The sequence below is a fragment of the Amblyomma americanum genome, chromosome 11 (assembly GCF_052857255.1).
Source record: "Amblyomma americanum isolate KBUSLIRL-KWMA chromosome 11, ASM5285725v1, whole genome shotgun sequence".
NCBI lineage: Eukaryota > Metazoa > Arthropoda > Arachnida > Ixodida > Ixodidae > Amblyomma > Amblyomma americanum.
Window position 1 is genome coordinate 30,061,015 of NC_135507.1, and position 16,841 is coordinate 30,077,855.

Here is a 16,841-nt window from a genome sequence, read left to right on the forward strand (position 1 = left end):
ACGACGCGACAGCGTTAATGGGTTAATTAATGTCCATATATGCGAAATTGCTGGCGCAGTGGTGCAGGGGTTAAGCGATGCGCCACTGCCTTGCATTGGCAGGTGCTGCCACCGGTGGGACTTGTGCGACCCACGTTGCTCTACCAGAGCGACCAATCATTAATTTAACTGCCACCTGCCACGGTTAGCAGTTTGCTCGCAATCCGGTGGGCAGGCTGTGATGACGCCTCAAGGTCACGTGACATAGGTGGCGCACCTAGTTTGGTTCACCGGGGATTTTTCGCTCAAAACTCCGCCGCCGCCGACGACATCGGATTTTCTGTAGAGCGGGAGATTTAACGCTATCGCGTTAAAGCAGTTTACCGACATTCTAGCATACTCAGACAGGCAAAGGATGTAATTTCAACCATTCTTACACCAGCATTAATACACGAGCACTCACGTAGGCCTTTCCTGCCATCGAAACTATTAGGATAAACATTTTTGTATGACATCATAGGAGAGAGCGGAAAGCCTTGCTGGACAGCGATAGCAGAAACACGGAGAATAAACTGGCCGGGTTATACGGAGTACTGAATTGTTTTAATGTATTGCATTACAATTCATTTTTTTATGCAATGCAGTACATTCACAGCCTGCCAGCTTCAGCAAAATGACTAATATTCTAGAACATTCATTCAGAAACAAAATCCACTTACGTAAGCTAGCAAAACATTCCTCAGTCCCAATTGCCATGCTAAGAATTCTTGCACGAAATTATAATACATGGCTTAAACAATATTGCAGAAGACACCATGTTGGAGCGAAGGTGCCAGTGTGAACGCATGGATGTCGAGGCAGAACTGATCCCCAGCAAACATAATCGCAGAGAGAGATTCAGAGTAACATATTCGCTGAAACATAGAACAACGCTGATAAATCGTCTACGATTTATTCCGCTCAGCAGCACTACTTTCAGGGGTAAGGTCACAGACCAAAGCGTTAACTACGACTTTCGCCTTGTACAGGAATCTTCAGCAAGAAATATAAGTAAATTCGGCTATGAATTTTACTATTTCTGCACTGGAGTTGAAAATTTTGCATGGGAAATATTCTGCTCGAGGAAAACTATATACTTGCAAAACAGGGAAAAGTACGCGATTGTCACCCGTGCTTATGGAGTGATCATTGGCTGAATGTCGATAATGTGTCCCTTTTATAATAATGCTGCGTAGTGCAGAGTGTTTTAAAGAATCCCCCAAGACGGAGTAAATTTGTAATCAGGGAATAATTACTAATTGGCATCCACCTTAGCGCAGCCAAACGACTACAAAGGAAAGCTAGACAGATTCCAGAGAAACTTCACAGTTGAATAAAAATTCGTCCTGGACCGAGGTTCGAACCCGGGACCACTGCCTGGCGCGGACAGTCGCTATAACAGTTAAACTAACTAGGACAGCTAGGAGATGGTATTACGAGAGCGAAACGATTAAGTGGAAGCGTCGTTTGTCTGATGTTTAGCGGAATCCTTCAAACTAGAATACATTTGTGATGAGGGAGCGATTACTCATTAGCATCCTCCCAAGCATAGCTATATGGCTGGGCTTGAGTGGATGCCATTGAGTAATTACTTCGTTATTAGAAGACTAGTTGGTTTGAATAGTGCCGAATTTCAGTACTGCTCGAGGCGTTGCTACTGTTCTGTAAAAAGTATTAGAACTCGCATAAAAATTATGGCCTGCGATCTCGAAGAAAATATGAGCCATGCTCCTTTCGAAACTCTGGAACCATGATTTAGAGTGACTGTCCCTCTGTTCTGTAGCCGTTTACTGTTAACGCATCTAATTGCTTATTGCATGCTGCTAACACAACTGTAGCTACACCCTTCACCACACCAGGCCGCCGCGGTGGCTGAGCGGTTATGGCGCTCGGCTGCCGGCCCGAAAGACGCGGGTTAGATCCCAGCCGCGGCGGTCGAATTTCGATGGAGGCGGAATTCTAGAGGCCCGTGTGCTGTGCGATGTCAGTGCACGTAAAAGAACCCCAGGTGGTTGAAATTTCCGGAGCCCTTCACTACGGCGTCCCTCATAGCCTGAGTCGCTTTGGGAAGTTAAACCCCCATAAACCAAACCAAACCTTCACCACACCTTGGACGTCTGTTCTATGTAGGACCATAGCTTTTGGTATACTTTGCGGACACCGTCTAATAATCTGGTGGGCAAATATTTGTTAATTTACTGGCTTCCTACGCTAGCATGCTAACATGATGAGATATATTTTTATAATGTTATGAACTGTTTTTCTCGAACGTGCTCGACTCATTGAGCTCGCCGTACCCCTCTCTTAAACTCGGAGAACAAGAACTGAATATGTAAACACGAGGACATTGAGGCCGATATTCATCACTTACTGTGGCACTGCCCAGTTCTCAAGCCTACATTGATCCGGAACCTGATGGTAGCAGGTCTGTCACCAAGCAACCCTGCTTCATACGTTGCCTGGACACAGGGACCATACCATCGTTCTCTACTGGACTTCATCAAATCAGCTAACCTTTTTCAATTCATTTAATCTCTACTACATCATTCATCACACCTTCACCCATCATTGATGCCCTGGGGCAATAAATTTCGCTTAAAGAAAAACTGAATACGCCGCGGCAAATAAAGACGTTTCCAAATTACCAGCCCGAATGGGGACGGCACGCCTCAAAATGACTATGACCGAACAGCCGTTATAGTCCCTACTGTTTTTGGTATTTTCGAGGGAACCAGCCCCAAAGACAATCGTGGAAACAACCTATTCGCCCACACGCACGAGCTATAGCGAGACGGCGCGTGTTTGGCGTTTCGTGTATGACTAGCGTTGCGCAAGGACTTACTACTAGGTCAACCATTCTGCCTCGAATGAGAACAAGGAGGCGCCACCTACATGAATATTGTTAATATTTTTTTTTTTACATCTAAGGCGGGAGCAGAAGGAGCCCCCGTTTCAAGGCAACGCGCAGAAGACGTTCACTGCGCGTAATGCGTCTAACAGCCCCGCTAATGGCCTTGCGTGTCTGCCTAGCCTTCTTCGCACCGGAGCACAGTAGGCCAGACGCGGCCCCAGTGCGCCATGCTCGGTCAAGAGCAGAGGGAGCCGCCGCGCGCTCGCCTGACGTCACCACGGTCTGCTGCGCGACTTAATCGCTCGCGCCCCGCCGGTGGACGTCAGCTGAGACGCGTCGGCGCGCCCAAAACAGCAGCGCCTTTACTCAAGACCAGAAGGGCCGCAATGTTTATTCCACGCTTCTCCGACGCGCGATCTTTGTCGCAGTCGCGCATTGCCGCGACTTAACTCGAAGCCCTTTCGTTGCAACTTTTGCGGTGCACTTGCACTAGTGAGTCGCGAAAGTCGCGCTACTGTATTTGTCGAACAGCGACAGTTGTGCGCCAGTTGCTTGCTGCTCGATCTTTCCGACCCTGTGACCCTACGGTCGAAAAGCCACTGAACAAATCAGCGGCACCACTCAAGTGATGCGACGTTTGCTCTACGCCCTGGTTGTCACTGCCGATGAACCTTTTTTCTGAACGAGACCCTTTTTTCTGAAGGAGACCCTTTTTTTCTGAACGAGACCCTTTTTTTCTGAACGAGACCCTTTTTTTCTGAACGAGACCCTTTTTTCTGAACGAGACCCTTTGGGATGATGACACAGGTCGCGCTCGCCTCTTGGTCGCGAGTAACATTCGGTCACGGGACCTTCGTGACTTGCCAGTGTGAATATACAATTAGGTGCTGGTTTTCTGTATGTCCGAAAGTACATTTTTCGTTTACTTTTTACTTTTGCTGGTTTTGCACGCAAAACGCCTTGACTCTTCAGTAACTAACGGGGCCTTGCTGACTTCAAAATCATTTTACAGAGCTACTATTCGCTGTAAATTTACATCCTTAGGAAGGCTGTCGATTTCAGGTAGACCTTCCCTATAGTAATAAAAATGCTCCCGAAACAAGTTGGACAGAGCCACTGAGCAAATACAGCGTTTCCTGGGCGTTACGAAGCATTTCTGTACTGGAAATTTGTGTTGTTTCACCTGGTTCTGATGATCGGAAACAAAACGGCAGTAGGTACGACAACTTGAGGTGGTGGATAACGGGCGAAATAGCAATGAATCTTTTCTGGCTGCTATATCAAAATTCTATACCCAGTTCTGTCGGCGCTGCAAATAACACCACATTACTTAACCTCCTTAGTGCTTCACCGACTTAATGTTACACAGTCGCAGTCTTTCACCAGCGTAGGCCTTCTCTATAACAGGATTGTACCAACACAGTGAACAACCAGATAAGGGAGCACCTAGAGCAGTGCTCATCAGTGAGCACAGTGCTCATCAGTCAGCACAGTGCTCATCAGCCAGCGCAAAGCTCATCAGCTAACACAGTTCCCAGCCAGCACAGCGCTCTACCCACAATATGCTCTGTGAGCTTAGTGCTTTACTCGCCTTGTGATAGTTCGAGCTACAGTGTAGGGTAGGTCAAATGTTCAGGGGAATCCCCCAATAATAATAATAATAATTATAATTGTTTTTTTTGGGGAAAGGAAATGGCGCAGTATCTGTCTCATATATCTTTGGACACCTGAACCGCGCCGTAAGGGAAGGGATAAAGGAGGGAGTGAAAGAAGAAAGGAAGAATAGGTGCCGTAGTGGAGGGCTCCGGAATAATTTCGACCACCTGGGGATCTTTAACGTGCACTGACATCGCACAGCACACGGGCGCCTTAGCGTTTCTCCTCCATAAAAACGCAGCCGCCGCGGTCGGGTTCGAACCCGGGAACTCCGGATCGGTAGTCGAGCGCCCTAACCACTGAGCCACCGCGGCGGGTAAAATCCCCCAAGGTGGAGTATATTTGCAATAAGGGAGTAATTACTCATTGGCATCCACCCGAGCGCAGCCATACGGCTACAAAAGAAAAGCTGTACAGTTTTCTCAGAAACTTCGTGGTTAAATAAAAATTCGTCTTGGTACGAGGTGGATGTCAATGAGTAATTACTCCCTTATTACAAACGTAGGGTAGCCTACACCGCCGCAAGCAAAGGCTCCTCTAGCGCACGCATTCCCATTGCAGACACGTCCTTCGTAATACGCTGGCCGGAGCTAACCTGGGCCGAATCCGGCGCCGAAATTAAAAGAAGAGCGTTCCGGGAAGGATCTGGAGCGTGGTGCGAACCGCACAAAAGCTCCGTAAAGCGCACTCCATCTTCGCGCTGACGAGCTCGCCTCCGCGTGGCGGCGCCACCTCCTCGGTGACGCACGTGCGTCAGGGCGAGAACGGATAGCACGCGCCCGTGCGCAGCGGCTCGTGCTCCATTGTGGTGCCTTCCGCGCGCTCTCCTAGGCGCCTGCAGGTAACGCCCTGATTCACCGAAGTCCCTGTCGCGAATGCGACGTTGGTCGCCTCGAAAGGCGTGTCGCTCTTCCTCCTCAGGGGAGAGCTTTTGTTCGCCGCTGGTGGTGCCCGGATTCGCGCCTTTTGGGGTTTTCCTTGAACTTCTTCGTTTGTTTTTGTTTGTTCAGCGAGCCTGTCACGTGATTGCAATGCGGCTGGCGCGTGGCTTAAGTTCGCGGCGGCGTTTCCACGTTCTGTTGAAGAGTTGACGGAAGCAGTGAGGTCAGACGCGGCGGTCTTTGCGGAGTGCAGGCGTTGACGTTGTTGGAGGGCAAGGTTCCGCAGACGCCGCCACGTTTCGGTAGGGTCGACTGAAAGTGTACAACGGTTGTACTCCCACCTGTACTCGCACGTACTACCTTCCAATCTTGGAGGCTATCGAGATGGCTTGAAATTAAATCCAGGACTGCGTGGTGAGAAGGAAGAGGAGAATGCTAGTGATAAAGCCGTAAGAAAGATACTAACGTAACTGGTTTTGAGGGGATGGAAACTGCGTATTTTAGCGTTGGTGTTGCTCCGGCTACATTTACCACATTTGCGAAAACTAACCAGAGAACGAGGTTTGTTTTTTAGCCATGTATTGCTTGCACTTATGGTATCCCTTAGGCTCTACCCTTTGGTCTTTAGCGATGCCGCAAGGGTTCCGCTATTGGCGATTTTTATGGAATCGACGCCATGCTGCGGCGGCGCTAAGAACTAGTCTAAATAGGATTGGCGCGCTCGGAACCGCGGCGTTCGCTGCGTTCCAATCGCTTCGTGCATTCAGACGTTCTTGTCGTAGTTTTCCTATAAAGTATATATTTTAGGAGCGCTCTTACGAAGATATTTACAGGCTAACGAGATAGAACAGTCTCCATGTCACATAAGTTTTTTTCTGATGCTAGGTATACAGAGAGAGCATCGGAAGAGGAAGTTTTACCGCTTGCAGGATTATGACGGCACACTCCTCATCAGATCCTGCCTGTATTTATAAAAAGATGACTGGCCTGCACTTGAAGGGCCTATGTAAATACGAGACGCTATTTGTTATTAAGAAACATCGCTGAGCATAAGCGACTAACGGTCATCATCAAAGCGTGAAGAGCTTTGTTCCTGATTGCCAGCGTACAACTGTCCTTATTACAGCATGCGTGTACAGTGATGAGATTCTTGGTTATCCACGGAGCGGGGGGTGGGTTGATATATTTACTCATTTTGCACTTCGTTATCGCATGCCCTCGCTCTTCCTGGAATCGACCAGTAAGACCGACGGATAAGAACCTAATGAACTCGAACAATGGAATTGTCACGGCGGCCATAAATTCATTACATGCCTTCCGTCGACTGCTTAGAAAAGATTGCGCGCAAAGGCGACCTCATTGTTCGAGCTGTCAAACTGTACACGCAATTAGAAATATACATTCATATTTAAAGTAGCGCTGGGCAATGAAATTCTTAAGCACGAATTAACGAGGAGAGGCACACCTTCATCAATTTAAGTTTGGGGACTCCTTCATAAGTTAAAACTTAAGCGATATTGACTGGCAAATTTTCCTAGCATGTTTCCTGCGTAAGCGCGAAGCAGATCGCTGGAAATCGCTGGATTGTTCTAGTTTGTAGTGATAAATGCACAAAATTGCTCTTGTAGTTCAGCCGTTCACTCATCCGCTGTACAAGAGTCTTCACAGCCGATGCCATTGATTTTAATTTCTCTGCAAAGCGCGCGTCGACTGCTTACCGCTCCGATTTCAAGACGGCCGTTTTCAGACGACAGACAGCCGATTTGTTTCCTGTCTGTCGTATATTACTTTGCACTCTTGAGGATCGAAAGCCTGGCTTACACGAGGTCGCCACCATCGACGAGCAAACGCGATCTTATCGTCAAATTTTAATGCAAGCGCAGTTAAACTTTGGAGTCTTCCGTGACGCCGCCATATTGGATTACTTGGGGCGCCCCCTCTCGGTCGTGAAAATCACCAATGCGGCTGAGAAGAAAACCCGGTTGTCTGTCACGTTTGGCAGACGTAGTACCTACCAGCCCAAACACGGAAGCGTAGCAGGCAGACGCGCGTACACTCTTAACACAAATACACCTAATTGGGAGTAAAAAGGGAGTTTCCCTGTTTCGAAAGCCGTCTTGGAGGGGACAAGGAATGAAAGGCACAAAGGCAAATCAGTTACGCAGTAACAGTCGCAGACTCGCAGTTTCCGTCAAGCGCTGTTCGCGAACGGTTTATTGTCGGCTGTCGCTATAAGCAACCAGCCTAACGTCTGGGTAACGCATGCAAGTTGCTTCCCCTCTGAAACGGCCTAGTGCACATGGCATAGGCCTCTTGAGGAGGCCAGCGCACAGCTATGTAGAAAAACCGCGTGACGGCGCCACCTGCTCGTCTGACGTCATCGACATGAACTTGTCTTCTCTGCAGCACGTAGCTGTGATGTGGCAAAGCGTAACCGCTGAAATGGAGGCAAGAAGCAGTTGCTGGCTCTTGTTAACACTTGAGCAACTGTCTGTTTTTGTGAAGCTTTACAGGCTGTTTTTCTATACTGAGAACTATATGGCAGTGTTCCACAGAAGGTGCTTCTGAATAATGCTCTTTAGAAAAAAGGGTGGCTTTTGGCGCATGTGATTAAATGCAAGCTAGAATGGAACATTAACATAATTTTGAGGTTCTTTCGCGATTGTGTCGAAATAGAATTGAACATTGTCCAAGAAGTGAAAGTTATGAAGCTTATCGGTAAAGCATGCCAAAATTATACTGCGTTAACGTTTGAAATGGTGACGTAATCGCCGATTACATTCGCACGATGTGTAGGCTTCTCCTTACACCGTTGTGTTGTGCAGAGAAGCTTGTTGATACGCCATTTCTGATGAGATTTCAGTTTCCGTTGCCTTCGCCTACGCGCTGCCGTGCCTCAATTTATTTTCTTCATTCGAGCAAGGTTTCCTGCGTTGGAAATGTATCGCCACCGCTGATGACGTCATCATGCAGCCTGTACACGGCGCTGTGTGCTTTGAAGAAACTTGAACGCTGTCTCCGCTTTCTTCGCGATTACTCTAGCAATTCGAATGCTAGCGCAGAAAGACTTCGCCTGCTTTACCAGCAAGTTTCACACATTTGATTCATTTAAGCATGTCGAACTCTAACACCTCTTCACTTACGGTTTAAGGTTTTGAATGTTTTTTTTAGATTGGTGTAATGTCACAGTGGTGAGAAAAAAAACGCTACCACGTTTCTGCTATTCCCGCAAAACGTCTTTGTGTTGGAGTGACGGCAATGAGTTAAAACTCTATGCCATTCATTTTCCCAGGACCCTGAAACGCAACGGACGTTGGAGATGCGGCATCGGCTCGAGGAAGACGACCTCTACCGGCAGTTCGCCAAAAAGCGTGCGGAGGAAGAACACCATATCACACACCAAATCCAGGTTTGATACATTCGACCAACTCACAAGCCAGGCATGAAATTGTTGATTTTTTGCCACCTGCTGACTCTCCTTGTTACTATAGTTTGTAGTACGGCTCTAAGTCCCAAACGAACGCCCACTACTACGTCTCGGTGGTTCTAACTCTAGGTGAATATCGTCGCAACACGGATTTTTCTTTTGATACACAGATGTTTAAAGCTGCATAGCATATTTAGTCATAGCAATGCACGACGCTGTGTATTATTTTATGGTGGAGATTAAATGTGTAAAAAAAGATATGTGTCAAGACCTTCAATTACGAAAGACTTCTTGTCGTAAGGTCTTTCGCAAGACACTTGCAAGCATATGGGGGGGAGCATAGAATGCTACAACAGAATGCGCAAAAAAGGGTTGACAACACTAAACTAGCCTTGACAATGGCACTATAAACAATCTGCGCAACAAAAAGAAAGCAACAAAATTCTTATCATTATAAAGCAATAGTGAATATCGCTAGTTATTGCAAAACAGTCAGTATAAAATAGAACGTTCCTTTTACTTCCTAACTGTATATGTTAAGGAATTGAGCTGTGGGCACAATGAAAAAGCCAACTTCCTCAAAAGGCCTGCGTCGATCTGCATGCATTCCCGCCTATAACGAAATTATTGTTATAACGAATAGCCTTTCTCTTCATAACGATGTACGCTATATGTTGGCTCTTGCAGGAAGAGTGGGAGAAGGAGCTTGAGCGGCTCACGTACCGGTATCAGCAGGAGATGCGGCGCAAGAAGCAGCGGCTCATCACCAGCGAGGAGGAACGCATGCTCACCGTGCGCCACCAGAAGGAGAAAGAGGACCTCGAGAAGAACATGACCATCAAGCTGGACCGCAAGAAGGAGTCGCTCACGCGCAAGCTGCTTGAGCAGGAGCGTGCTGCCACCGCCGACCTGGTGGAGAAGCACAGTGAAGAGATGCTCAACCTCATCAACGAGAAGAGGGACGAGCTCATACGGGTGCATCTCTTTTCCCGTTCTTTTCTTTTAGTGCGCTTGCAATAGAGGTTCCACTCAGCCGCTTAGCCGTTGTCTGTGCGAATCCCTATGTGTGGGCAGGTTGTGATGGCATCAAAAGGTCATGTGACCTAGCCGGCCCACCTGCCACTCATAGAATGCTTCTCTAGGGAGTTTAGTGCACTAACACTAGAGCCCCCATTCATCGATTTTTCCAATGTTTGACCGATCCCTGTGTGACATTGAAGACTTGGGCGTCTAGGTGCCACTTCGGTCACTTGACCTTGTGACCTTATCACAACTTGCCCACTAGTTTGTGAGGCTGCCCACCATTGCAGAAGCCAGTGCAATGATTAGTTGCGAGAGCCTGCTCGGAAAGAGCATCCTGGGTCTCACACCCCACCGGTGGGAGCACCTGCCATCACAGGGCAGTGGCACATCATTTAACCGCTGTAATTCTTTTTCCTTTTCTTTCCTTTCTTCAACAGCAACATAAATTCATTAACAGGACTACGTACGTGGCAAAAGTCATGAACGAAAGAGGAGGAAATTGCATCATGAACTGAAATTGAATGCCCCTTATGGTGATGCCTATAGGACCTGGTTGATCAAGGGTAGCCAGTGTTACCGCGAACCGACCAAAGTGAACCGCTCCATGAGAAGTGTGGTCAGTGGGGGTTGGTGGGAGATTGCAGTGAGACGGAACACATGAACAGGCAGCGCTCCAGGCACGTACGGGGATTATTTAAAATGACAAAAGGTGAAATTTTATAGTGTTATGTAATAATAATAATAATAATAATAATAATAATAATAATAATAATAAATTGATTCGATACTCAAGGTGTGGAAATGATTTTTAATGAGTATTTCTGAAAAATCAGGTGGAGGAGTTGGTATTATAGAAATGGAAAAACTAATTTGCTATATTCGCATTGCCTGTTTTCATATGGATCTGTACACAAGGGCTACAGTTACGTAGGCTTAGCCATTCATGCTGGACGTTGTTCTCTTGTAGTACACTGTCAGTGTGAGGGCGGGTGCTTCCGAAAAAAGGCTGCAACGACTATGTGGCCACTTTTGTGGCGCATAGTTCACGGTGCACCTGAGGCATCTTTGATGTGGTTCAGAATGACTGCTTAGTTTCTCTTTACTTTACTTCAATGGTGCTTGTTGATTAAATGTTCCTGCACCATATTGTTAGAAAAGGTGAGTGGGGGATATTTTAGCTGAAGTGGAAAGAAAAAATGTGCACGAGTGTAACATGTAATGTGTAGCTTTGCTAGGCTGTCAGAGTGTACAGTGAGAGAGGAAAAGCTTAATTGGAGCTTATTTGGAAAAGCGATAGCTACAGTTGGTCGAGTGGAACTTGGTCACGTGACCAACCACGTGACGAACCATTTGATCGGCCACGGCGTCGTGCTGCCGGCAGCTGCTCCGCACCATGTGGCCAACCACGTGACAGCGTGGCGGTGCAGCCACAGGGTGGCGGCGCCACCACGCTGAAGGCTTGAAATGCTACCGTAATGTAGGTATCACTAAAAAAATGTGCATGAGTGTAACATGTAATGCGTAGCTTTGCTAGGGTGTCAGAATGTACGAGAGAGGAAAAGCTTAATTGGACGGCTGAGGTTCGGGTCACAAAAAGAAGAAATTCGCTAGAATAATGCGGCTGCAGCTAGCGCACAATGAGAATAATGGGAAGTCGTCCTGCAGTAGTCAATTTGGATCACAGTGATGATGATGATGAATTTAACCCCGGTGCTTGGTTGCCATTCTATCACAGAGAGAAGGCGAGGAGTTCACCAATGAAGACCTCAGTCCATACCCAAGCCAACCACCTCCACCGACGCCGGCGTCCATCTCGAAGACTGACATCTACACGGACCCTGAAGTGTTCTCAGAACTCGATCAGATCGCGATAAACGTGAGTGGCACGTGTTCACAAGTTTGCTTTGGCCTGTGCATTACCTCTTTTTTTTATCATTCGAATGCGGTTGGTGTTGATAGAAAGTGGAGCATATCTGTCCAAAGAGGAGGAAGTCATGCAGTTTGTGTCACTGCACATTCAATTGCAACAGAATGAAAACTGTATTAGGGGCTGTGCTTGAGCTCTGCGGGTTTATTTAGAGAAAGACTGCACGTTTGTCCGGCTCATTATATAAATTGAAATGTTACTCCTCTTAACTGCAGGTGGCGCAAGCGGATCAGCAGACGTTCACGGATCTGGTGCGGCAGTTAATATGCAGCTGTGTGACAGATGTCGAGAAGGCAAGGTAAGGCTACCTCTGATCAGCAACTTCTGACCTCTTATCATAGCACGTGCAGACATCGTAGACTAAGGTACGAGGCATAGAAAGTAGTGGCGAAGTTCTGTTCAGGCTAGTTGCCAGGATCAACGAGGAAACAAGTATGCAACGTGATGAAAGCAATGGACAGAGGAGAGTAGAACTTCAAGAGGGAGCCACATCCACAAAACAGATTCAAAATTTAATTTTTAAATATTTTAAAGTAAAATCATAGTTGATGTCAGTGCCACACTTATTTCGTCTTCTGCACATTGTTTCTGCTTTGCTTTGTTTAACCATGCCAGTGTGTCGTTAGCTATAGCTTAGCTCAAAACTGTTGCCAGCATTACCAGGAACTCGGAACAATGCCTAACCAGTGCCACTAAGCCTAGTGGCTTATCTTGTTCTGTTCTGCAGTCACTCATTCTCTTTTACGTCACTTATGATGTCAATGTGCTATTTTTGCATGTTCAAAGCCATGCGCCATGTGGGGGCAGCCAAGGGTACTAGACGCGCTTGTCCCGAATTCCTGGTAATGACGCACACGAGATCCTCTGTTTCCCTACTCCGCTGAGTTCCTCTGCGTCCTGTGGTTTTGGCTAAACCGCAGTGACCGTTGACTGCAACACTGCGCAGCAGGTCGCTGGAGTAGTAGGCGCACATGTCGATAAAAACTGGTGGGAAGTAAGCGACAAAGTATGGACCAACTCGCAGTTAAGTTTGTTAGCTTAGAATAAAAATCGATGGACATTTTAATGCTTAGCTGCCGGCTTTTGCATCGCAGGCTGGCTGAAATGTAGACAGTTCGAAGGTGATGGCAATGGTAGATGGCTATTCTGGCTCTGACCTTGCGCCTTCACAGTCAGCAGTTTTGAACCTGACAGCTACGACGCACTGTACTCTGCACCTTTGCTATATTGGTAGTAATGACACAATAAATGAAAAATGAGTAGTCAAAGTAGTACCATCATTTGTGTACTCTTTTTGGAATGCATGCACATTGTTACCAAGGGTAGATCTCTTCAGTGCTACAAAGTTGGTAGCACAATGTCTTGAGTACTGCAGATTTGTCTCCGAATTAGAAGTGCATTTGATTAAGCGCAAGCATTCGGTGCAGCCGAAAGCTCTGCAAGACGCCACATAAGCTGGCTCAGAAGGAAGCAGACTCTTTGACATGGCAGTAATATGTTCTACGAAGTAGGCAGAGCGCAGGATTTTTCGGCGCGATGAAAGGTTACGCAATGCCAAAGTCGTTTTCATGCTAGTGACATGAGCGACATGCAAAATAAGTTAAATCATCTACTGAAACGCAATAAAAAGGCCAAGCAGTCCGGTTACTTCGTCATACAGGTCTAGCGAGAAAGGAATTGCTACGAAGTTGGTAACATAATATCTTGAGTACTGCAGATTTGTCTGCGCATTAGAAGTGCATTTGATTAAGCGCAAGCATTCGGTACAGCTGAAAGCTCTGCAAGACGCCATGTAAGCTGGCTCAGATGGAAATAGACCCTTTGACATGGCAGTATTATGTTCTACGAAGTAGGCAGAGTGCAGGATTTTTCGGCGCGATGAAAGGTTACGCGATGCCAAAGTCGTTTTCATGCTAGTGACATGGGCGACATGCGAAATAAGTTAAATCATCTACTGAAATGCAATAAAAAGGCCAAGCAGTCCGGTTACTTCTTCATACAGGTCTAGCGAGAAAAGAATTCGTTCCTCCATCAGAACGACGAACTCGTGCACCATAAGCAGCTGCTGTAGAAACAGTGCTTCAACAGCGGGTCAGGCATATGTTCTCTTTCCACAATATGACGTCGAGGCAAATGTTTATTCCCTGTTGATTTCTACCAGGACCATATTCCGGTGGATCACCGTCAAGAACCTCAACACAATGCACTTTGATGAGAATGTCATCGCAGACACACCCATGGGCATCCTCAGGGGGATCAAGCACGGCACCGAGAGCTACCACGTGCTCTTCAAGAGGCTCTGCAGGTGAGCAGAGCCACAGTCTAGCCTAGTGGACGTACTAAAGGGCTGCTGCTGCACACCGTGCCTCTCAAACGCATTCTTTGCACAGGAATGCGTCCCTCGGATACGGATACGCATACCGTATTAACACCAAAGTGAGCACTCTGCTTTGGCAAAGAAATGAATTTCTTGCCATCCAGGGCACATAGCTTTAGATTTAATGAAACATCGTGCAATTTGCACAGATGGAATTAAGGATCATAGCTCTTTCAGGTTGTCTGCAAGGATAGGGATGAAACAGTCTTTTTGCTGATGTTGCACCCGGACTGTTATGACTGCGAAAATAGGACGTGGATGAGAGGCAAAAAAACGGATGCAACACCGCAGGTGCCTGTGATGTTGTACAAGCTTGTTTCTTTGCCTTTTGACATCGTCCTATTCGTGCAGTCTTAACTATCTTCGATATGAGCCAACTATGCCAGGAAAACCTATACCAAGGAAAGCTTTTGACCTCTATGAACTCAGATTAGAAACCGTTTTTAAAAATTTCGAAAATTTTGACCAGCTTAACTGTGCGTGAAACAAGGAAGTTCAGTGAACTGTCATCAAAGGTGAACTAAAATATTTTCGCTTGATTTTTGTGATTCCAGCTATGCCGGCCTTCATTGTGTGGTGATAAAGGGTTACTCCAAGAGTGCTGGCTACCAGCCTGGCGTCCGGTTTGAAGACAACAGGTTCCGCAATTCCTGGAATGCAGTGTACGTTGCTGGAGCCTGGCGGTTTGTTCAGTGCAACTGGGGTGCAAGACACCTTGTTAATGCCAAGGAGGTGCCCAAGCCTGGAAGCAAAGGCAAGTCCGACTCCTTGCGCTATGAGTACGACGACCACTACTTCCTCACGGATGCCCGAGAGTTCATCTACGAGTTTTTTCCACTCCAGCCCGAGTGGCAGCTCCTGAAGCGGCCCATTTCACTGCGTGAGTTTGAAGAGCTTCCATTCGTCCGATCGCTGTTCTTCCGCTATGGCCTGTACTTCCCGGACGCAGACACCAAAGCCACCCTGTACACTGACAGCACAGGCGCCGCGACAGTTCGCATTGGCATGCCTGAGGACATGTCTCACAGCCTCATCTTCCACTACAACCTCAAGTTCTACGACAGCGACCGCGATTCTTTCGACGGCGTGAGCCTCAAGCGATTCGTGATGCAAAGCATGGTTGGCAACGTGGTTGCCTTCAGAGTCCACGCGCCGTGCTCAGGCGCCCTTTTGCTCGATGTGTTCGCCAATGCTGTAACACCAAGAGAGTACCTCACAGGTGAGCCAATGAAATTCAAGAGTGTTTGCAAGTTCAAGATTGTCTGCGAAGACCTGCAGACGGTCATGGTTCCCCTCCCAGACTGCGCCTCCGGCGAGTGGGGTCCCATGAAAGCCACGCGTCTCTTTGGGCTTGTGCCAGAAACGCACGAAGATGCCCTCATCTTCTCCTCGAGGGAGTTGGAAGTACGGTTTCGCATGACCCGACCCTTGACTGACTTCATGGCGACTCTTCACAAGAATGGTGTTGAGGAGAAGAAGCTGTCCAAATTTGTCTCGCACACCGTCCACGACGACCTGGTCACATTCTTCCTGGCTTTCCCCGATGACGGACAGTATGGCATGGATATCTACACGCGGGAAATGAATGGCGAGATTGAGACGGGTGAGAAGCACCTGTTGACCCACTCGTGCAAGTACCTCATCAATGTCTCCAAGTGAAGGTCTACTAAAGATGGTGCACCAGCCCTTTCGACTGCCTGCGATTACAAGTCTCTTGTGGCACTGCAGCAGGGCTACCATTTCCAAGCCCTACATGTGTCCAGTTTCAGTTGCAGCACGTGCGAAGTTTTGCTGTACTTCCAAGGAGACTTGTGTCGGTTCCATGTCCATCTGCTGAAACATCTGCCTCCTTGCCCCCAGATCTTCCAGTTTTTGTGCACAAGAAGTTCAGCGCTTCGCGGCTTCAGACTAATATGGTTTCAGTAATGAAACCTCTTCAATGTGCATTCCATTGGGAGCTGCACAGCTCCATTGCCATGTTCATAACGTGATTTTTTCGTTCTCTCACATTTTTGTATGTGACCTCTTACAAAACTTTCTTTTACATGTGCTGCAATGCTACTATAGGTGACCACTTTTGCAAGTCTTGTCCTGCTGCTACTTATTTAAACTTAACAGAGTGCCTATAATTTGTAAAAACTTTACTTCCAAGCGTTTACAACAAGCGGCCTCACTGCTCTCACATATATATGCTCTTGCTTAGGCAGTTGCAATTCAGACACCTTTCTTTACCTTCGTGCCTTATGACATGACAAAAATTGATTAGCACAGACCAAAATGTTAGCAACCGCTACACCTTTGCGGCAGCGGGTTGCATTGAATGATACATATTTTGTGCTCTAAAGTTTGTGTTTCATATTTATATGTTGTACTAACTCTTTATTCCCACAGTGTAAGTTAATAAAGTTTAATATATTTTTACAATGCATCTGCGGTTTTTGTGCTCAGAGGACATCCACATTCGACTTTATAGTGCAGTATATCTCCAGATATAGCTCTCTTCGATTTCGCTGCACTAGTTCCGTGATGTCCCATGGCGGTGCTGCCTGTGTCCAGCGTCGGTTCAAGTTCAGGTTGGCACTGGCTGCTTCCAAAACGAATGGACGAGTGCAGGCCTGGTCGACTGCTAGCCTTGGCGGCGCCACCAATTTACAGCCAACTGCATGCCTCCAGCATCAATG

At 47.3% G+C, this 16,841-nt stretch overlaps 1 protein-coding gene across 1 annotated transcript in view; it reads left to right on the top strand.

The window, feature by feature from the left end:
- The window catches only part of Hil (peptidase hillarin), a 99,113-nt gene extending 82,525 nt beyond the window's left edge, over window positions 1-16,588 (top strand). The window contains exons 2-7 of the mRNA XM_077644430.1: window positions 8,699-8,815; window positions 9,521-9,808; window positions 11,592-11,732; window positions 11,999-12,081; window positions 13,945-14,088; window positions 14,715-16,588. Of these exons, the coding sequence (XP_077500556.1) occupies window positions 8,699-8,815; window positions 9,521-9,808; window positions 11,592-11,732; window positions 11,999-12,081; window positions 13,945-14,088; window positions 14,715-15,819 (1,878 nt within the window). The 3' untranslated portion in view covers window positions 15,820-16,588. The remainder of the gene's footprint in view (window positions 1-8,698; window positions 8,816-9,520; window positions 9,809-11,591; window positions 11,733-11,998; window positions 12,082-13,944; window positions 14,089-14,714) is intronic.
- The last annotated feature ends 253 nt before the right edge of the window (window positions 16,589-16,841 follow it).